Here is a 23,860-nt window from a genome sequence, read left to right as displayed (position 1 = left end):
GTGAAAACCTACTGCCTAAGCTGGAGGAGAAAATGTGACAATCCCTTGATTACCATAACACCATGTTCCAGGTTTGCTTCCACCAATGAATTCTTTAAAAAAAAAAACAAACCTAAAAAAATGGTGCTCCATTCTGAACCACAGTAAAATATCATGATATTCCTTCAAATTGCAATTTTTAACACAAGTTGAAAATCTCCTATCACCAAAAAAATAAAATTTAAAAATTATACTTGATATTAGACCACAGAATGTCAAAAACAACAAAAACCCCACTAAACAATCTTTGAATCCATTCATTCATTTATATTTATTGAAAGATTCTTGTGTAAGTATCAATTGCAAGCAAGACACAATGCTAGGAAGCACAGGGGAGGTGAAGATGAATAAAACAGGATCTTTTTTCATAGATCACACAATCAAACACTTAGAGCTGGAAAGAATGTCAGCCATCATCTAGTCTCGCACCTCTGTTTTTTTGAGACTTTAGGAATCTGAGACCCATAAAGGTTAAGCAATTTGCTTAGGTTCACATAGGTACTCAGTAGTAGAGCCAGAACTTAAACCAACTGTGACTTCTCAGGAAGCAAACTTTCTACTGCACCATGCTGGCTCTCTCAGCTAATAGGAGGACTCTTAATTAAACCCTAGCACTCTCCCTCCCACTACTCAAGAATTTTAGACAAAAGATCTGGTGACATTGCTGACAATTAAGATTAATTCCTTTTGTTTTATGAATGATTCAAAAGACCATGTTAGAAACTATTAATGTAATAGAGACTAGCCAATTATATAGATACATTTAAGCAAGAATTTTATTACATGAGACTCCCATTTGTACAGCGAATGTTAAGCTTTGATTGAGTAATATCACATTCTTTCCTTAAAAAGGATCTTGAAATCTAAACAACTTTGCTGTCAACTGTTATAAAGTACTGGTTGTCTCTCCATGAGTAACAAACATTACCAAAATCTTATAAATATTTCACAGATGTTAAAATGAAAGTAAATCTTTAGATTCAACTCATTTAAATCTCTTTTCTTAATTTTTTAGTTAAACAGAGTTTCTCTTAAAACACTGCTCCATCACTGCTCCAAATTAACTAGCCCATATGTGCAAAGTGCATGACAATACCCTTTGGTTATGAAAGGATCACAACTTACTAATGATAATAATATTTACTTAATATAAAAATAACAATTTTATATCCTCACTCTTTGACACATACCCAGTTAATAATATATTGTACTCTTCTGTCACAAACTAAAAAGGAAAGAGATTATTAATATTATATTTAATTCATTGGTAATTCAACAAAAAATGGACTGATGATTTTTTTTATATTATCTTTAATGTTCTTCCCCCCAAGAATAAAAAAAGTAGACAAATGGCACACTACAAACAGATTACTAAATATGTACGCTGAGAATCTGTTATCCAGAGTCTTAATATAGGAGCAAAAAGTCATTGAAATGCAAAGCAATACACCAGAATCATTTCAGCTGCTTCAAGTGCTTCAAGTGAGATAGATGGCAGTCTCAGAGCCTCTGCTCCCCAGGAAATTCTGGACAAGAACAGGAACATAAATTCTTCTATACAGTTTCTTAGTCAGGGCCACAGGCACCATACCCTTAAACTGTGTCACTGAGTAGAACAGAAACCTTTGAAAATCAGTCTTGGAAAAGATTTAATGAATTTATACATATGAAATATGTAATGTGTTTGGTTTTATAAGTATGAGTAATTCTGATGTAAGTAACACAATGGTAGTACATTATTGAAAAATGAGCTATCATTCAAATAGTAGCCTTTATTTCTCAGTGGCTAATTCTGTGCTTAAAGAAAGTACATTGATATTAATACAAGGAGAATGAACCTTCCCACTCCTTAGACAATAATAGTTGGTTCCAACACTTCACTATTTTAAATAAGGCACTTCTCACAAAGAGTCTTAGCTATAACAGAACAAAAGAAGCAACTCAGGGATCCAAGAAGATCTTTTGAAAGTCTAAGTGCCCAGATTATTCAAAATAACTATGTCATTAGACTAGAAGCTCAACAAAAAACCCCTAAACTCCACCATTACCATGTTCGGCATGGTGCTTGATAGGTATCTGCTGAATAAATGAATGAGACATGGTCCTCGTTTTCAGATAGCTCATAATATCATTAGAAAGGGCAATTCAATCAGGGAATAACTGAATATTGGAAACAGTAAAGAGACCTGTCTAACTGAAGCCCAGGGTTCATAGGCAAAGTAACAATCTTCTAACTGAATGGGACCAAGTCCAGCAATGAAGATCATCATTTCTATGAAGGGTCTCAAATTCTGGGGTTAATGCTTCAAAATGATAGAGTAGTAAATAAAATTTTCATTACATTTCTAATTGCAATGTGCTCCTTTCTCTCTAATTTTTGTTCCTGACTATTCCCACTTCTCCTGAAGTCTACTTCTTAAAGCAGTTCTGAACAACGACACATCACTATGCCTTCTGTTTCCTTCATTGCCTAGGTACAAAGAAAACAAATACTTGCCATCCCCTTACCCCTACTCCTACACTTTCAAATGTAAAAGTAAAAGTAATTATGTCCTAGATGATAGAGCTGAAGATTGATGAAGGGAGAAAAGGTCAGTGGAAGAAGATCATAAATTCCTGGGCAATGAGCTTCGACTTGATCTGGGAGGCTCATTGTTCACCAGGAGAGACTTAAAAGCATGCGTTACAAAAGAACCATTTTAGGAAGACTTACCTAGCAACTGTTACATGAGACATAATGGAAGGGAAAAAGTCAGAGTAAAGTCATCTAAAAAGCTACTGCAGAAATGTAATAAGATGTAAGATGGCAACAACTATGATTACACAGGGAATAAAAAACTAGAGAACAAGTTCAATCTTTTAACTGTGCTACCTCTAGTATAAAATAAGTAACCTGTTAGGGAGGACATAAGCTCTTAGTTGTTTTTCTAGGAGTAGCAAAAGATTTATGTTGTCATCCATGTTCAATGTTCCACAGGAGAAAGGTGTATATTTTGAAGCCGGAGTTCATCTTTTTTTTTTTTTTTGGGCTGCAGGATACGTTTATTTTCACTTGAACATGGAAGGAAAAATGCCACACGCCCCTTTCTCAGGGAGTGTGTGCTCCCAGCAACCCTTCTCCCCATCCTGCATACACACAGGCACTTGTGCACAGCGCACACAGACAAGGGGTTCTTGGGTGGCCCCAAGCCGGAGTTCATCTTATAAGTCACTGCCATAAAACAAAAAGAGAATAGCTGATCTTGACTTTATTAATATCATGTTTTAGCTGAGTTTAAAAAAAAGGAATAAGGATATAGAAATTTTCTTCAAAGGTCAGTCTCTTAAGAGAGTTAGTATATTCTGCACAGACCAAGAATCCCTAAGGAAAAAAAATCTTTAGAAATAAGAGCTATTCAGCTTCTTTCCCCTGCTTTTTTGAGGAACTGAGACAAAGTAAAAAGAAAGCTCCTCTGTAGACAATTTTTCATCCTTTCTTAATGACTCCAAAGATCTTAAGATGAGGACCAAGCACAGACCTTCCTACTCCATCTACCCCTGCTAAAAAAAAAAAAAAAAAAAAAAAAGCTCAAGAAAGAAGAACAAGTGAGCTCTATACCAAAAGGGCAATTTGGGCTCAGTTTCTGAGTAGCATTCCTACCATTCTAACATACTCATTTTTCAGTGTTCTGGCTAGCCTAAAGTAAAAATTAAGTAAGTTTGGGGCTAGGTTTCTGAGGAAAAAAAGCATATGCTGGCAAGAACTGTTGTAAGCAATTTAAAAATCCAAACAACTTATATCCCAATGTACTGCTTAAATTTCAATGTTCACAACAAGCAGAAAAAAAGCTTTTTTCTGGGTGATTGATGATAGCAGTCTCTTCTATCTACTAATTCTAAGACCTTAAAGTAAGTGGTTTATATTTATTTATTATTCTCTTCTAATATTATTTATTATTCCATTGTAATATTACTGAATTATTATATGGCTAGTACATTTAAGAAAACATGAGTTTTATTTGTAAGTCAGATAAAATAATTAAAGAATATTAGTCTGGTTAAAAAAAAATCTAAAAAACTTAACCCGCTACATATAATCAATTCTTTCTATCATGAGATAATATAGGTAAAATTCTTTGCAATTTTAAAAGTACCATAAAAATGTTACCTACTATTAGCTGCTTATGCCCTTATAGACCAGGATCATAGAATAACTTTTGAGCTACAAAAGCCTTTAGAAATCATCTAATCTGTTTCATAGATGAGGAAACTGAGACCCAAAGAGGGAACTGATTCGTACAAGGTCACACAGCTGGCCAATACTGACTGTAGGTTTTGAACACCAGTCTTTTGGTTTCAAATTTGGCATTCTTTCTATCTTAACATACTATTTGGGGGTGGGTAGTTAAGGAAAAAATTTTTTCAGGTATGGTGTCCCACACCTATATAGGTTCAGCTACAAGGGAGGCTGAGACTTGCAAATTTCTTGAGCTCAAGAATTCTGAAGTCCCAGGGGCTAAGACCATCACCGTCCAAACGAAGCAGGACATCTATATAGTTAAGTACCTAGAAGCAGAGGGCCATCAGGTTGCTGTCTTATATACGGTAGGCATTTAATAAACATTTGATAAATTTAACAAAATGTTGATAAGCAATTTGATTTTAAACTGGAAGGGGAAAAATTTATTCCTTGTGATGCATTTCTCTTTGTGAATTATTATATGGCTAGTAATTCTACATGTAAAATGTCATTGAAAATTTACAAACAGAAGACATGCCCTGAAAATTCAGTCATCTTTTTGTATTAAGAAGGCAAACTAAATTTAAAGTAGCTCTCAACATCTTTCTTAGTATACCAAATTTAGTTAAACTAGAACACTTCATTTTAAGTATATTACAGTAAAACATCAAGTACTAATCAAGATGAAAAAAATCTCATTTCTGTCAGTTAGTAAGTTGAAATGTGTTACAAATTATATATCTTAAAACCAGTGGAAAAATGAGGGTTACCCACATAACCCACGTACCAACATTTTGCTTACTACAAAAATTCTAATGATTATAATAAAGCATCATATGTTGGTACAAGTAACAGTTGATAGTTCTGTCAAAAGCAAATAAGAAAAAGGAGAAAGAAAGACTGAGTTCGACTTCCAGTTCTCAGACACACTGGAAGATTTCTCAGAAAAACTGGTCAGTGATCTCCTGCTACTCTACTTTTCTCCTGTATTTAGTGTCAAAATTTGAAGGAATGAGAACTTACATTCTCTTCTTAGGCTATGCAACACATGCTTTTGACATAAGGATTTAACTTTTAAATCCATTTTCTTTTTCTGTAAAATAAAATTAATGTGATATCTCAATGTTTTTTTTTCAACCTGATGTTCCTGGAGTTGAACACACAATAGTAAAAACTAATTCAGTACCACCCAACAGTAGAGGCAGCTAATTGGCCTAGCTGACAGAGTACTAGGTCTGAAGTCAAGAAGACCTAAGTTCAAATCCAAGCTCAGACACTATCTGTGTAACTGGACAAGTCACTTAACCTCTGTTTGCCTCAGTTACTTCATCAGTAAAATAGGGATAATAATTATAGCACCTATATAGTGCTATATATGGGGTTCTTACGGAGATCAAATCAGATAGAAGTTGTAAAGTACTTAGCATGGTGCCAGGCACATAGCACTATATAAATGTGTTATTATAATTTTTACTATAATTGTGAGGACCAAATAAGATAACATTTGTAAATCACTTAGCTCAGTGCCTAGCAAACAGTAGAAGCTTAATAAAAGTATATTTCCTTACTCACTATTTATTCAGAAGATGATTTTATTCACCATAAGCTAATAAACTAGCTATCTGTAAAACTAAACTGACTTGTATAAAGTTACATCATTAGTGAAATCATTACTGGAATTCTAGCACAACTAATTCTAGCGCCAGCCCACATTATCTAAAAGTTTTGTGCCGCCTCCCTTCCTGTGTCGATAACAGCATACTCTTTTCGTAAGAGACAATATTATCAATTGTTCCCAATCAAAAAAAGTTATCAGGACAAATCCTCTGTAACTGTATAATTTATATTATATAGAGGAGCTTGGGGTTTGGGTGGTGAGGAAGAGAGAATGAGGAGAAAGGGAAGAATGAACCTGCAAACTTCTTCAGGGTGACTGGTTTATAGAACATAATTTCATTTTTGAAATTCATTTAAAATAAGTGACTACCAGAAAGCGGTTAGCATTAAAAGTGAGCAAAAGCTTCCTTTCTAATAGCACTACAACCACTTGATCTGGTTACTCTTGTATCAAACAACTGCAAAAAATTTACCACTCAAACACTCCCAAAACTACTTCAGTATTCACCAAGATGCTGACAATGTACTCAAATAAAACCCTAAGATACTGTCTGTAGCTTGGTCTGGCCAGTTGTTTTGTTTTTTATAAGAATTCCCCCTAGAAGGGACATTACTAAAGAGTGGGAACAGTTGCTACAAAATGAAGATATACAACAACCCTTTTGTTAATGTATAAAACGTGGTCCTTACACTGACAGGGCAATCCCAGTGTGCTCAGCCCAGCCTCTTCAAAGACTTTCACATGAGAAGTAGCACCATTCTCAGCACATCTCAGCTTGCTCAAGGCAGGTTTTTAGGTTTAGTTCTTTTGTGTTTCCTGTGACAAACTGCCATCCAACAAGGTAGAGAGAGAGGTTCCCTGTCTTGTCACTTATTGGATGCTTCTGAGTTTCCTCTTCATTGTCAGTAGTAAAAAAAAGGAAGAGTACTCACTCTACAGCCCCTGGTCCCAAATCCTCTACTCTCTATTACTTATCTAACAGGGTCCCAACTTCCCCTTTCTGCATCTATTACAGAGATCATGAAGTCTAAACAAATTACTGAAATTTATTACAATGAAAACTTCAGGGTAAAAATTGTATAGAATTAAGCTCTCACAAGTTACTTTCATCTTGTCAGTGAACCAATCTAAGACTTAAAACCATGCAACCCACTTTGTGCCACCAGGAATGAGGACTCAGTTTTAAAGTGCTAAACCTATGAAGTTCAGCGCCTGTTGTGAATCTTTAGTCCACCAGTCTTGAACTTGCAGGCACCTTGTGATACAGATCCTTCCAAGGCTCCTCCGTCTCTTTTCTCTTTCTGGTCTTCAGCCATTCTAACAAGTCCTGAGCCTAACACCAATGCTCCAGAGGTCTGGAGCATTTGGGAATCAACTGTATATTCTTCAACCCTACCTTCTTCCAGATCTGCTCTGTTCAGGGGCTTTCACCACTCTATGACTTGGGTGCCACCCTCCCCATAAATGGCCTAGCTGCTGCTTTGGCTGCTCTTCCCCCATTTTAGCCATTATTGTCTCTATTATTTCCTTCAAGACTTCACCATAAGCACTTGTATTTTGAAAGCAAGTTCCACAAACTTTCCTTCATCTGATAAAGCGTTTTTTTAGGGTTTATATGTATAGTTTTTAAATTTATTTTTATTTAATTAATTTAATCTTATACTTAATTTCTGCAAATTATTTATTTATAATTTTGCAAATTAATTAATTTAATTTTAAAGTTAATTTTTGCAAATTAACAATAATTACCTGTTATTCTGCTCCACCCTGACTTCACCTCCCTCAGCCAGTTTAGAGATAGCCCTCAAACTTCACAATTTTTAGAAAAGAGGTAGTATTTCTACATACACTTACAATCTTTGTAATCTACACTAATATAACTCATATTTTTCCCCACTAAACACTTCCTTCAGACTTCCCTATTTCTGCTGACAATATTATTACTCTTCCAGTCACCCAGGTTCTTACCTCAAAGTCAGTCAATCAGCATTTATTAAGCACCTACTAAGGGCCAAGCACTAAGCACTAGGGATACAAAGAAAGGCAAAAAATGTTTCTGCTCTCAAGGAGCTTGTAATCTAATGGAAAAGATATGCAACATGCAAAGAACTTTGAACCAAGTACACACAAGATAAATTAGGGGGTAGTCTCAGGAGAAATACACTAAGATTAAGGAAGACTAGGAAAAACTTCTCGCAGAAAGTGAAAATTTGGCCGAGTCTTGAAGGAGGCCAAGAAAGCTGGAAGGCAGAGATGAGGAAGGAGATTAAATCTAGGCATGGAGGACAGGCAGTGAAAATGCTCAGAATTGAGAGATGGAATGTATGTAATATGTGAGGAAAAGCAGGGAGGCCAGTATCACTGGGTCACAGGAGTACATGAAGGGGAATAAGGTTTTAACTGAAGAAGAGGTATTAAATGCTATCAGGCTTCTCACGTGGGACAAAGTGCCTGACACAGATTCCATCCCTGCAGAGATTTGTAAGGTACAGAAGCTGACTGAAATCTTCTAGATTATATGGCAAGAGGAGATTATACCCCAGGTGACAGGAATGGGGAACCTGGGGCCTCGAGGCCACACATGGTCTTCTTTGGGTACAGCCTTTTGACTAAGTCCAAGTTTTACAAAACAAATCATTTTATCAAGGAGATTTATTCTGTGAAGTTTGGATCAGTCAAAGGGCCCCACTTTAGTACCTAGAAGGTCATATGTGGCCTCCAGGTCACAAGTTCCCCACCTCTGCCCAGGAGATCAAGAATGCCTCCATTGTCCTCTACAAACGAAAAGGAAATAGGTTTTCCTGAGACAATCACAGGTGGTCTTTCTTTTAGTCATTGCTGGCAAGATTCTTGCCAGAGTCCTCCTTAATAGGCTGAGCCTTCACCTTGGAAGAAGGTCATCTACCCTAGAGCCAGTGTGGATTCAGAAAGGGCAAAAACAGTCAACACAGGGTCTGCTGACCAACAACTGAGGGAGAAATGCAAGGAGTACAACAGAGGTCTGTACAACATTCATGACCTGACCAAAGCCTTTGATACTATCGGTCATGAAGGTCTATAGGAGACCATGGAAAATTTGGCTGCCCAGAAAAGTTGATCAGTATTGTACACCGGTTTCGTGATGGCAAGCTAGCACACGTTCTGGATAAAGGACAATGCTCTCATGCTTTCCTGGTCACCAGCAGAATGAAGCAGGGCTGTGTGCTAGTTTCCATGCTTTTTAACAGGTTTTCTGCAGTGTTGTCAGATGCCTTCAATAAGGACAAAACAGCATCAAGGTCAACTACCACATTGACTGTAACTTGAAAAGGCTACAAGCCAAGGCTGAAGTGGAGGGAGAGCTGGTGCTAACTTTTTGTTCACAGATGATTGTACACTCAATACAGCCTCTGAAACTGAAATGCAACAGAGTAGGGATTGGTTCTCTGCCACTTGTGCTAATTTTGACCTGACAATCAACACCAAGAAAACAGAGGTTCTCCACCAGCCAGCACCATACCATACCATCCATACATGGAATTATTAGTTAAAGCAAATGGAGCAATTTTGAATGCTATGGATAGGTTCACTTCTTTGGCACTATACTTCCCAGAATGTTCACATAGATGATAAGGTTGATGCACACATTGCCAAAGCTAGTTCAGTGTTTGGGAGGCTCCAAAAGAAGTTATGGTAGAAAAGAGGTATGTAGGCTATGTATAAGGAAACCGGAAAGATAGGAAAGGCCAGATTATTAAAGGCTTTAAAAGTCTAACAAAGGATTTTATATCTGATCCTAGAGGTATCAGGGAGTCACTGAAATTTACTGAATGGGATAGAAGGGGTAGTATAGTCAGGCCTACGCTTTAGGAGGATCAAATGGACAAGTGAGCAAAGGATATACTATAGAGGGGAGACTACTACCATAGTCCAGGCACAAGATAATAAGAACTTGTATCAAGGTTGTGAGAAGAGAAGGGGTGTTATATGAGAAATGTTACAAAGGTAGAAATCTCAAGACTTGGCAACAGATTGGATATGGGAGGTGGGTAGGGTAAGAGAAGTTAAAGATGGCACATAGGTTGCGAGCCTAAGTGATTAGGAAGATGGTGGTACTAACCATAACAAGAAGAAGGAAGGGGAAAGATAACTAATTCAGTTCTGATCTTGCTCATTTTAAGTAGAATAGGACATTCAGTTCAAGATGACTAAGAGGCAGCTTAGAGATGTGAGACTGGAGGTCACGAGGCAAGGTTTGGACTGGACAAGTAGAATCCATTTCTGAGAGTCATTTGTACATTTTCTTCTCCCTTACACCCAATATCCAATTGCTAAATCTTGTCAATCCAACATCAATGACATGTTTCCTATTCATCACCATGATCAACACCCTATTTCAAGCACTCATGCCATCTCACCAAGACTATTATATCAACTTCTTAAGGAGCTTCCAGTTTCCTACCTCTCTAATCTATCATCCACACAGCTGATAAAATAATTTTCCAAAGGAACAGGTCTGACCAAGTCACTTCCCTATTCAAAAATCTTCAGTGGCTCTCTACTGTTCTAGAATAATAGAATTAAAGCTCTGTAAACTCACTAAATGTATGACCTTGGGCAAATCTCTCTAAGTCTCATATGCAAAGTATGACAGTATTGACCAGTCAGGGTTATTGAGTGGATCAAATTACATATCTGTAAAGTGCTTTACACTTTAGGCACTAAATAAGTATCATCTCTAGTTGTAATTGTTCTCACAATAACAATAATAATTACTATTATTATTATTAGTCATCCAATCCATGAATTATTCTGAGTTTCAACACCTCTCCACTTCAACAAGTTGCCTTTTCTCTAGCTTGGCTCTTATACTTCATATATAATTCCTTGGCAAAGAATGGTACAGCCTTTTTTCAGAAACTGAAGCAAAGGATGAGAGGATGTGCCATACTGAAGAAAGGTTTAGAGGTTTGAAGCAGGGGGAATAATCATAATATAGCTAGAATTTTTAATAGTGTTTAAGGTTTACAATGCACTTCACATATGATGGATAGACTCTATTATCTCAGTAAAATAGAAACCAAAGTCTTCTACTAAAACAGAAAGATGTGAAATGAAAAAGAATATTTACAATAGCTACTATGTGAAATTTTATAGATTCAATCAGAAAAGAATAAAAGAATTGCCACATAGTAAGCAGTGAAGGCCCAGCTGAGAATAGATAACATCAATTTGTAATGGGCCTGGTGACATGTTGTCATGACTTCATCCAGCAATGTTTAGTAACGTAAATAGGAAGAAGGTGAAATAAGGGGCTAACTCAAAGTTGGGGTTTGGACATGTGTAACTGGCAATAGGAAAAGGAGTAAGAGATTCAAGTGTAGTTGATAATATGGCTGAAATGGTCAACCATGATGTTAAGACTATGAAGATAGAAATGTGAAGCCAGAGCAAGGGTGACGGACAGAGAGAATATAGAAAGTTGAGGGACCTGGGTCATGGTGAGTATGAAGAATAGGTTTAGGAAAATAAGACAGAAGGAGAGATTAAAGAATATGAGGTCATGATAGGAGAGGAATTTTAGCTTTCTGGAACCAGGAAGTAGAAATGCTTTGGGTAATGGTCAGATAGAGGATATGAACATATCTGGGTGTATCTGAGATGGAGTGAAGATGGAAGTTAATAGGAGTCTAAGATTTGATGATCTAGGAAGCCAGAGTGTTCTAAGGGACACAGGCATGTCAAAGTTTTTTAAGTTTAAAGGATGGTCCTTGAATCAAACAAAGCCACTTTTTTGGTTGGTCAGATTCATTAAAATGAAATTGTACCTGAATACTCTCATGTTCAAATAACACTATCCAATAGCCTCAATGTTCAAATATCATAATACTATTCTCTTAAAAGGCCAAGGTCTCCCTTTGCATCCTGGGCCAACTCCAGTTATCCTGATGAATATCTGGTCACTGGATCCAGACAGCTCAGGAGGAGAAAGTGAGGCTGGTGACCATGCACAGCCCTCTCTCACTCAGCAAAGTCAAGTACAGGTCATGTCATCATTTCTCTGATGTCACTGTCCTCTTTGAAAACAAAGGTCGAACACAACAATAATTTCTAACAAAAAACCAATAGTGGTTCCTCTGCAAAATTTCTTAGATTGGTTCATTTCTCTCCAATCCCACTCCTAAAAGTCTCTTATCTGATTTCTTTAGCATTAATCTCTATACTATCAAATCCATTCTAAAAACCACTGCTGGTCATCTTTCTAAAAATACAATTTTCATACAGTTACTCCCCTATTTAAGAAAACTTGATAAAGGCTAAACTTCTTCAGACTGAAATTTAAACCTTTCTATTGCCTGACCCTCTGCCCCTATAAATATATCTCCTACATACTCTCTAATATGAATCCATCTTCTTCACTGTCTACCACAACATAAACCCCCTTCTCCACTATCTTCGGCACACACTCACTAGGTCTTTCTCAATTACCTAGACCTAGCTATTCAACAGAGATATCTAGGGACCCAAGAAGCTCATTACAAATGCTTTAACTCTGCTTCATCTGTTCTCCCCGGCTAGAATGTGCTGGTAGAATCTTCCCATTCCTTCATGCCACTTCAAGACCCATCTCCTTTCAGCTATTCCAGGTTACAATGATCTAGGCATATTTGATGTCATATGATATTTTATTAACTCTTGTTATTTTTCGGACTCTATCAAACAATCTAGCATTTGGTTATTCTGTTTCTAGTATTGCTCCTTAATTTGTGCATTCGTTCAGCAAACATTTGGTAAGCATTTAATACGCACAAGACATTTCACTAGATCAGAGATGGGCATCCTTCAGCCTTGAGGCCACGTGTGGCCTTCTAGGTCCTTGGGTGCAGCCTTTTGACTGAGTTTAAGTTTTACAGAATAAATCCTTTTATAAAGCGGATATGTTCTGTGAAGTGTGGATGCGGTCAAAGGGCCACGCTTCAGAACCTAAGAGGCCAGGTTCCGAACCCATCCCTGCAAGAAGCTAGGGATCAAAAGTAAAAGAGGCCCTACCCTGGAAAAATGTGCATTTTATTAGGGGAATACATTTACACAGATAAAAATAATTAAAGGAGGACAAGAGTGCTAGTAACTAGAGGGATCAGGAAAAACTTTTCATAGGAAGTAGAATATAAATTAAACATTAAAGCAGCTCATGAATCTCAGAAGCAGAGGTGTTCTCGCTGGTCATGTATTTAAGACATCTTTCCAATAAGATACTCAAGGGCTTTTGCAGCTCCCACAGTACCTGGCTATCAGGTAGTCTCAGTACTAAATACAGGTCAAAAACATCTCTGGCTCTAGCTCTGACTCCCCAGAGATATCACTTATTTAGAATCACCATATATTAGGCTGGTTAGAATGGGGTAAAAGAAATAATAATACGAAAATATGCAAAACACGAGTCTATTAGGTTTTAGGTTCTATTAGGTTTTTCCCTCTTTGAAAAATGAATACGTCCAACTTGTTGAGGGGGTAGGAAAAGAAATAACCTCTAACATGTGGTGGTAACCACACCCTTTTCCCTCAAGGTTTCCTATGCAACAAAATTAGAATTCCTCAAGTATTTTTCAACCCAGCATTGAAACATGCTAAAATTAATCTCAAAGAGAACTGAATTTTAGCCAAACTATCCAAATAAAAAGCAAAACAGAATCCAAATGGATTTCTTAAGATAATATTCAGACATAGCTTTCTGTTTTTAAGATTCAAAATACACCCTATATGACTCAAAGGCATTTTTTCATCTATCAGTATAACCTCTAGTTATCTAGGAGGAAATGTGCTAAAGTAAAGCAACTGCTAAATTCTGGGTGATGAGACCTGGGTTCCATTCCCGTGTCTGACATTTACTGTAATTCTGGTCAAATCATTTCAGTGGTGCGGAACTTGTGGCCTTCTAGGTCCTTGGTCGCAGCATTTTGCCTGAGTCCAAGTTTTATAGAACAAAACCTTTTATTAAAGGGATTTGTTCTGTGAAGTTTGGGTTCAGTCAAAGGGCAGCACTTGAGGACCTAGAGGGTCACATGTGGCCTCGAGGCCACAGGTTCCCCACCTCTGTAACCTCTTCATGCCTCATTTTCCAACTATGAAACTAAATGTAAACTCCCTGATGGAAATTATTTCATTTGTGTCTGAATTTCCAGGGCTTGGCACAATGCATGGCATAAAGTAAACACAATAAATTCTCATTGCTTTGTCTGTAAAAAGGGAATAATACTTTCCCTACTTACCTCATAGGGTCAGTATGAGGAAAGTATTCAGTAAAACAAAACTGTTACCACACATGCAAGTTGTTATTACTTCACCCCCGAAATCTGAAATCCTTAAAGCAGAATGTTTTGGGATTCTTTCTGGTGGTGACGAAAGATGAGAAAAGTCTAAGAAAATCTCATTATTCAACATATATGTATATATATGTATATATATATATGTACTAATGTAATTTCTACATTATGTCTGAAAGAATAGTGAAGAAAATTTGAAATCAATTAGTACCATTAGAAGTGAACAGTTCAAGCAACTTGACACGTGCTCTGTAACAAGAGCTGATCCAACCAAGAGACTGTAAATGTTAGAGGCCCTTGAATGCAACACAGCATGAAATAATAGCTGGGGCATTATCTTAATTACCTAACATGTCACTACATTATTCCCCTCATCTGAGGAACTTCAAATATTTCAAAATACTGAGATATAAATAAAGGCAAAAATATACCAATACAAAATAGGTTCAGAGAAGTTAAACTAAATCCACAAGGGAGTACTAATTGCCAGCCTTTTGCTTTACTCATTAAACAACACTATCTCAAAAGAAGATTTAAGATTTTTTAAACTAAACTTTTACCTTATGGCATAATAAAAGTAATTAATTTTATCCTAATCTCTTACATTAAGGTAATCAATGACTGGATCCAATATAATTAAATTCAATAAATCATTAACCACCTACCATAGACAGAGAGTTGTTAAGCTAGGCACTAGTTGAAATAGAAAATTTAGTAAGGGACTAAAATTTAGTCCCTGCCCTTAGGAAGCTAGTCTAACAGGAGATAAGGTGGATATGTAAATAATGAAAATATAAAATGAACTGAGAGGTCTAAGCAGAGTATGACTTGAAGCTACAAATTTGGAGTTTTTTTTGTAAAGCATATTGACCCTCTAAGGGAAAGTTTCTCCATTCTGCTTGATATAATTACAGTCTATTCTAGCACATAGTGCTATCACCTTAATTGTATATTTATGTATGCACGTGTGTGTGTATCTCACTCAACTGATAATCACATTCTATTAAATAATGCTTAGTATTATTTAAGTTTTGAATAATTCCTTAACCCCTACTATGTCTGTCTCCCTAACTTGACTATAAGCTAACAAAACAGCATATTGTAATGGAAAAAAGTACTGCCTTTGGGATCAGAGGATCTGAAGTTATTTCTCAACTCTGACACTTAGTACTCTTTAATGTCACATCCCTAGGCCTCAATTTCCCTATCTGTAAAGTGAGGGGGCTAACCTCTAAGGTACCTAAATCTATGATTTAAGAGCAGGAATCAATTATTACATGTGTTTGTGGCCTCTCCAGTGCTTAACAGAGGGCCTCAAAAAACCCTCTTAAGTATTTGTTCATCAATAAGTCTAAGAGCTGTCAGTGTCCATATTATGATTTCAAATGATGATTCTGAAACAGTTTGAAATGTGCAACAAACTGAGAACAATGTGGTACAAGGAGCACCTAGAAATAAGGAGAGCTCATTTATGTTTAGGTAAGGCACCCTCTTTACTGGGCCTCATTCATTTTGAGATGAACTTTAAATTTTCCCTCATGATGACCCTGTAGTGTAGGAAGCACATGAATTATCCTTTTTTACACATGAGAAAATGGAGGCTCTCACAAGTACTTGCCAGTGATCACACCCCTAGTAAGTATTTGAGACAGGCTTTCAAGGCAGGTTCTGCCTACCATGTTTAAATGATGTTTCTAAGATATCTCTTAGCATTAAAACTCTAATTCCAGAAATTTTAAAAGTTTAGAATCTAAGTACATTTTATTCATTTTTAAAAGCAGTGGCCAGCAATATTTCATATTAACTATATTGCTCTGTGAGACAGAATGGTCAAATGACACTGATGTTAGTCATATGATCAGTTATTTTCAGCTAAAGTAAAATTACAATCTAGCCATATACCTCAAACTAATTTTGCTATTTATAACAATGCCTGGCACACAGGTGTTTAATAAATGTTTACTGATTTGAATATAAGAAACCTCTAATCTGCCTTTTAAAATTAACTGAAAATGCACAAAACTTTAATATCCAGTATGACACAGAGTAAGAGAAAGAGCTGGAATGACTGACTCAGTGCAGGGGAATGTTATTCTTCCAAAGGTTATTTACGTAAGAGGGGATCTGGCGACACATATTGTGTATTTTAATGATTTAAAAATAAACACTACTCTTAGCTAGGCTTTATAATTGTTCCACTACTTAGCTGAATGTTTCCAAACAGTTAATAAGTTTTGATAAGAGCTTTTATAATAACTTGAGAACCCCAGGAAACAAGAGAACTAAAATTATGATTTGAGATTCTGTCATAAGACTTTTTATATCTATGTTCAGCTCATTTTATCATATCCAGGATCACAGGATTTCAAAGCTGAAAGGTCATCTAGTCTGGACCCTTCATTTTACAGTTGAGGAAACTGAAGCCAAGACAGCTTAAGAGATATGCCCAAGGTCACCCTGGTAGGAAAGCAGCAAAGCCTGGGATCCTCACAAATCATTCAGTTTCCAAAAAACATTTATTTTTAAATCTAGCAAAACAGCAACAACTATGAGAAAGAGAAAAAAGTAACTTCAATTATTAAAAAGATGAAAAATAGAAGGGGGAAGTTATAGACAAAACATGAAATTTATACTATAATTACAATTTTATAAACAAAAACAACATGCAATTGTTACAGTGGAAATATCCTATTAGAAGTACTATATATAGTCATACTTTTTAAACTGACACTTAGTTTTGTAACAGGAGCTACAGTATTACATGTATGTGTATAGAAAATTATGTAATTATGTATATGTATTACCTATCTTTACCTTATTTGTATTTTATATTTTTGTTGAGTCATTTCAGTCATGTCCAACTCTTCATGACCCATTTGGGGTTTTCTTGGCAAAAATATTGGATTGCTTTGCCATTTCCTTCTCAAGCTTCTTTAGCAGATAAGGAAACTGAGGCAAACAAGGGCAAGTGACACCTAGTAAGCATCTGAGGCCAGATTTGAACTCAAGAAGATGATACTTCCTGATTCCAGGCCCAGCACTCTATCCACTGCACCAGCTGTCCCTGTATTTTATGTGTAATTATATAATTATATATATATATATGCATATATACATACAATAGTTCCCATTACAAAACTAACTTCCAGTTTAAAAATGCCACTGTTCTTAAAGATGTTACTGACCCAAACAAGTAGGACAGGCATATATTATGCACTGATTTGCTGATCCATCTATAAAAGGTTTCCTGTGAACCCCCTGATGGGCCATTGAGATCAAGGAGTTGTTTCAAAGAAAAAAAGAAGTATGTTGGGTTTTTTTCACATCTGAGGATCTTAATTATGAGCAATTTCAAAAACAACTTAGCAATTTCACTTTAGTGCTTATCTGGACAGATATCAAAAAGTGGGTGTTGTTGCCTTAGCAAATACAGATTTATTCTAAATACTATGATTTTAGACAGGTCAATTTAGACCTTTAATACCCTAATAAAGATTTACTTTACTTTTTAGTTTATGTAATCAAAGATCCAAACACCTTCTGAGACTTGAAACAGATTTTCCACAACATCAGGTTATTGATATTTCCTTTTGGAACACAAATACAAAAATTCACAATCCAAATCTCATTCAAGGTTCCTATTCATCCTGCCTAAGACTTAGAAAACAGATAGGATACAATATTGTTAGCAATAAGATTTGTGTCTGCTTCTGATGAAAACCTGTACATTTATAACTAGGTCAGAGAACCTTCAGGTGTGCAAAGTGTATTCTTTACAATGTGTGGTTTTAATAGTCCAGCCTCTGACATATGCTAACTATGTGAACCTGAGCAAATAAACTAACCTATGACAGTGCAGAACGGCATTTACCTGCCTGTACAGAGAGGGGGAGATTTCCTCACCTGGAAGCTCCCTGTCCAACAGAATCACAGGTCCAGTCTCTATGGTTTCTATTCCTCAAAACATCTGAAATGTTTTATTAAAACTTCAGAATAAAAATCAATCTATATCCAGAGTTAGTTTTCCATCTCAATCCTGTCAAAAATATCCTAAGAGTACTAAGATTGAATTTACAAGTACCATAGTATCAAAAACTTTTAACTAGAACCATAAAGGGACCCAGGTAGATCCTCATATGTGAATAACCTCATTTTACAATTTTAATGATCGTACTATCACCTATACTTCACAAGACAAAAATTAACAAAGAGTTAAAAATTAAGAGGGTGACTAAATGCGAACAGTAAAGAACTGCTTGCTTTCTGGTGATTTTTTTTTTTTTTTTTTGGACACAGCAATTCCCAAAAACTATCTACAGGAACTGTGACACGCTTCAATGGTGGACGTACTCATACCAACAAAATCACAGTTCTTTTAAATATTGAAATATTGGCGCAAATTTCTGCAAATTCCCCTCTTCCCACCCACCCACAGACTCTCAGTTTTGAGATCCAGTGAAAGCGGCATGTGGTACATCACAAAGCATACTGATGAAATAGTCAAGTACACTTAAATTTCTCTCAGCCTCAGTTTCTGAGGGGACCGAACTAGATGACTTTTGAAGTCCCTTCCAGATTTAAAACCGGAACTACTGTATGGAAAGTGCTGTATTTTTCCAATCACCTCTCACTGTCCCACAAACTCCAAGCAGTCAAGTAAGGATGGTATTTACTGAAATAAACCAGTAGATGGGAACCTGGCACACCTGATGCCCAATAAATACAAAGTGTAACTATAACATAGTATTAGTTCCTAGGCAAATTTAAAACCGAATTTGCTGCCTTATACTGAGTAATGTTCTGCCCATTTGTTGTTAACTTAACAGTAGTATATTTAGCTTAATAAGACAGTGATTTAATATTTATAATCACATACCAAAATGCAGCATGTTTCTTGTCTAAAAAATGATGGAAATTTAGTTACTATTTTACCTACACTGAGATTTAAGTGTTAAACTAGTAATGAAATTTTAATAGCTAATTTTGGTTCAAAAAAGTCATTAAAATTGAAACTTGATTATTGGTTACAATTACAGCTGGAAAGTTGCAGAACTTTAGCTGTTTTTTGTTTTGTTTTGGGCTTAACAGGGTCTTCCAAAAACTGATTAGTCAAGTATAACTCAATGAGTCACACATTAGGTAAAAAAACAAATGTTTGCCCTTCCTTTTACACGTGGTCAAAGCAAAACTGCTTCTTGCTTTTGTTCATTTGGCTTTATAGACTCAATATGCAACCACAGCTAGAACTACAGAACCTAATATTGAGGTTAAAAAAAACCCAGCTCTTTCTAGAGAAAAACTTCAATGACTTAAACAAGATGGAATAAAATAATATAATGAACTTGTTAAGCTATAGTCATATTTTTTAATATATCCACAGCATGACAGAATTAAATTTTCCATCTCAAAATCATCTAAGAAACCACTGACTGAAAAGACTGACCAATACTGTGGAGGCCCAAAATTCAGCATTTACCTAGATTTTTAAATGGGGCAAGCAGGTTGAGTCAGAGGCTCCCTATTGCTCCCCTCAGCTATAATAACCACAAAACTGCATCTTACAGATAAAAGTGTCAGTAATAAAAAATCCACTCTCATCCCCAGTTCTTCAGCTGTCATTTTCTGTCTAATGTACCAAAGTCTACATTTCATTAAAGACTCTGAAAGCTAAAATATCTAGAATTCATACGTCCCTTAAAGCAGTGAACAAAGATAGTGGGCCTTAATTTTCCATGGCTGTATTGGTATTAAATTCCAAAATCATCTATATACCAAGTCTCATCCATCGGAGAGAGAGGAATTACCTCAGCCTCATGAATAGAGCTGGCCAGTCAAAACAGTTAGGTTCAAATACTGCAAGTGACACATCTTGGCATGGAACCCAGGTTAAGTCACAATTTCTCAATGCTTCAGGTAACTTGCTAAGAATCTGAGTTGTTGAACAGGTGCCTGCCTATCTGCACTGATAGAGGAAGTTTCCTTACCCAGAGGTCTCTATGCCAAAGGTGTTAAATATACTGCATGGCAACAGTCTGGAGGCCAGCCCAAACTAGATGAAAAGGTAATTGGGAAATATTGAACCAAATAAATAAAAGGACAACAGAACTTGCACAATATTAACATGCAGTTTCCTAAGTCAATAAGAGGCCCTCAAGGGGTGCTTAGTATGGTTTAGTAGCCTATTTCTATTTAAGTTTGACACCACTGTTCTACACCAATAAAATCACAGGTATAAGAATATCTTTAAGATTTTTATTAAAAAACAAAAATATGCAAAAATTTAAGTACTGTCATGTTAAGTGACAGTCTGTATCTTTTCCTTCTTTTTTTTAACCACTTAAAGTTAAGTTTACATGTTTTCAAAAGAATTAATCTTAGGCAACTAGTCTACTTCCATTCCTTGACATTAGCTTCCATATTATAGCTTGAACAAGACTGTATACAAATCCAAAGTTCAAAATACAGGAAATTCAGTTCATGTTTTCCATGCCTCAGCTCTATTCAGAATCACAAGCAGAGGTGAACAATGAACATCTCTAAACCTGAGAGGGTACTTAGGAAGAATGCTTTATTAAGTAAATGCTGATAGGCAAGAAGCAATACTGTTTTCTTTTAACTTTAAAATGGCCTTTTGTTCAGATCTCCCATTCAGATCCCTCCACTATGGCACACACCTAGGAATGTCTCCTGTACACTGCAATGCAAAGCCAAGCAGCCTAACAGAACATTCAATACCCAAGACTTCAAAATAAAACTGTGAAGATTTTGGAAGAGAGTTCTATGGGATGATAATTAAGAGTGTCTGGTTGAACTAGATAATCTCGAAGGCCCTTTCCAAGTCTTTTCTTTATAATTCCTTGGTTTTGCTTCATTTCAGCTGTTCAACATAGCAACAAACTCAAGCGACTATACATTTCAGGAAGTCAAGAGAGCACCCAAATCTTAATCGCTGAGTCTTCTATAGCTATTAAATTAATACGTCTATCGGAAGTCATCACCATCCTTACAATACTTTCTACAAATACAACAATGTCCATAGTTGCCCATCTTTCTAATCTTATGTTACCTGGGATAACCAGAGGACAAGATTCGATTTTTAAAATTCACTCATTCTTTTGCACTTCCCAAACGCACATGTGTTCCTGCTATTTTCCACCGTGATTATTCCAACTTCCTGTTCTCTAATTTCCCCCAATCTTTCCTGTTCAGATAAAGAAAACAAATCAGTTCCCCTCTTGAATCTCCAAAATATCGTTCCTTCCTTGGACTATGGCGGTGTCTTTTCCAAAATTCAAATTCTAGTCAGCTCCTTTTTAATACACTTTATGCATCCTGCTACTTACTACACATTAAGTTCTCTCATGAATGCACAAACACCTTCTCAAAATGCTTCTGCTACCCCTTTCTCTTTACTTTCCCCTACTTCACAAAGCTCCTTATGATCCAACTCCCTTTCTTTTCAAATGGCAAATGACCCTCCTAAAATTCACTGAATGTGAGCAATCTTATGAAATAAAATTCTCTTCCAATTCAATTCAAATCCACCTATCATTTGTGTTATGACGAAGTCGAACTGTATTCACCGCAGTTTAAAATTCTGGCTCTTTACATACTGGAGGAAGACCTACATCGAAGCAGAAGTGAAAACCACATCAGATAAACTCAGAAGAGAATCACAGAAAATACAATGAAATCCAGTCAACAGGATTTTTAAGTTCATTCACCCATATGTTTTGAAAAACTTCCCACTAGATTCAAGTTTAAACTAAGTTCGAAATTCTATCCCTGATTGTACAAACCAAAGCGTCACAATGTTACTCAAAAAGGGCTGACTTGCCAACTTTGAATCTCTGAGGTCCTGCAGGCAGCGCTAGCTATAGAATTGGGCGGAATCGGATCCATTTCAAGTCAGGAGGGGGGAGATTGACAGGGCAGGATCTGATCAAAAAGAAATACATTATCCTGTTTTGGGGAAAGGAAGAAGGAGGACTGCCTGAAGTCATTACGGTTCTATGGGGCTGAGGCCCTGGGGGGCGAGGGTGGCATCCCGGCTGGCTCAGCGCCCAACGAGCCAGGAGGGGCAGGCATTCCCCAGAGGCCGACAAGCTCGGGATCCTGTCAAAGGAAGAACTCGGATTTTCTGGCCCTACGCTCAGGATGCGGCCGGCCACAACAACGCACGCAGCAGATCTGGGTCTGCCGAGGTGCGCTCCTTCTGCCCAGAGAAAGGGGCCCGAGCCCAGGGCTGTGCCCCAAGGACGCGGCGCTTTCTTCGCAGCGGGCAGATAAGGGGATGGGGCTGGATGCCAGCGAGGATCAGCCGCTCAGGGGGGCACAGCGGCTTACATAAGCGGGCCCGGGGAGGCCGGGGGGTGGGGGGCGGCCGAGGCTCACCCAGGCGGGCAGGTCGGAGGTGCAGATGCTCAGCCGCACCGCCTGCTCCTCGTTCTCCAGGAAGGCCAGCGCCCGGTAGAAGCGGGACGTCTTGTGGCCCTTGTTCCTCCGGCACCAGAAGAGCAGCAGCAGCCCCAGCAGTATCCACAGGAAGCTCAGCCCCAGGTAGCCCAGCACGTACACCGGGAAGAGCAGCACGAAGCTGCGGGCGAACTGCGCGCACAGCCCCGGCACGTCCACGCTCAGCACCGCGGGCGGGGGCTCCCCGGCCGGAGACTTGGCGGCGGTGGCGCCGGGATCCCCCGCGGCCTGGGAGGCAGCGTCTCCCCCCGGAGCCCTGTCCCCGGAGCCGCTCATCGCGCCCCGCCGAGGTCCACTGAGGGCGGAGGCGGAGAGGATCGAGTCCACGGCCGCCCCCCTCTCCCACCCCGGCGAGGCGAGGCGAGGCGAGCCGAGGCGCAGCGGGCAGCGCTAGAAGCCGGGCGCCGGCTCGGGGGCAGGGGCCGGGCGCATCCTTCTCGGTGCCCCGAGCGCCTCTCTCTGGGAGGGAACAGATCCTGCCGCAGCTCGCGCCGCCACCGCAGCCGCGCCCGCGCTCGCGCTTCCGCCTTCCAGGCGGCGCGTGACGTCAGCGCGCCGCTGCGGGCGGGCCGGCGGGCAGGGCGGGGCGGCCGGAGGCGCAGGCCCGAGCGAGCCTCCGGCTCCGACTCCGGCTGCGGAGAGGGATGGCCCCCTGCCCCCGGGCGGCCTTGGGGGTGCGGGCCTACCTGGCGGGGCTGTGGGCCGGCTCGGCCCTGGGGACGTGCGCACCGTGGATGCGGGAGAAAGCTCCTAGGGGCGGGCTGGAAGTGGGCGGGGGGAGACGGCGCGGGGGGCGCGGGCCCTCGGGACGCCCCCGGGCAGCGCCAGGGTTCCTGATCCCCCCTGTGGCCGCTGGCCCTCGGCCGGCCTTCCTACTCCTCCGCAGCCCTCGGGGCTCTTGGTGTGCGTGGGGGAGGGGGCTACACGAGACCCCCAGAGGCGCGTCTGTGAGCCCCGGGAAATAAGCTTTTGTCGGCGTTGGAGCCTCAACTTTGTGGTGCCCCGCTTGTTGGGGCGTGTGTGTGTCTGTGTGTGTGTGTGTGTCTGTGTGTGTGTGTCTATGTGCGTATGTGGCTGGTGTGTGTGTCTGTGGTGTGTGTGTGTGTGTGTCTATGTGTGTCTATGTGTGTCTGTGTGTGTCTGTGTCTGTGGTGTGTGTGTGTGTGTGTGTCTATGTGTGTCTGTGTGTGTCTGTGTGTGTCTGTG

The 23,860-nt window shown here is 38.7% G+C and overlaps 1 protein-coding gene across 2 annotated transcripts in view; it reads right to left on the bottom strand.

Moving 5' to 3' along the window:
* Positions 1 to 23,186, bottom strand: part of ESYT2 (extended synaptotagmin 2) — a 107,012-nt gene extending 83,826 nt beyond the window's left edge. For both annotated transcript variants that reach the window (XM_072652075.1, XM_072652076.1), the window contains exon 1: positions 22,574 to 23,186. In XM_072652075.1, coding sequence (XP_072508176.1) covers positions 22,574 to 22,930 — 357 coding nt within the window. In that variant the 5' untranslated portion in view covers positions 22,931 to 23,186. The remainder of the gene's footprint in view (positions 1 to 22,573) is intronic.
* Between the last annotated feature and the right edge of the window lie 674 nt (positions 23,187 to 23,860).

Source organism: Notamacropus eugenii, chromosome 3 (genome assembly GCF_028372415.1).
Source record: "Notamacropus eugenii isolate mMacEug1 chromosome 3, mMacEug1.pri_v2, whole genome shotgun sequence".
NCBI lineage: Eukaryota > Metazoa > Chordata > Mammalia > Diprotodontia > Macropodidae > Notamacropus > Notamacropus eugenii.
Note: the sequence above shows the minus strand (reverse complement) of the source record. Positions and strands in the feature narration are given on the sequence as shown.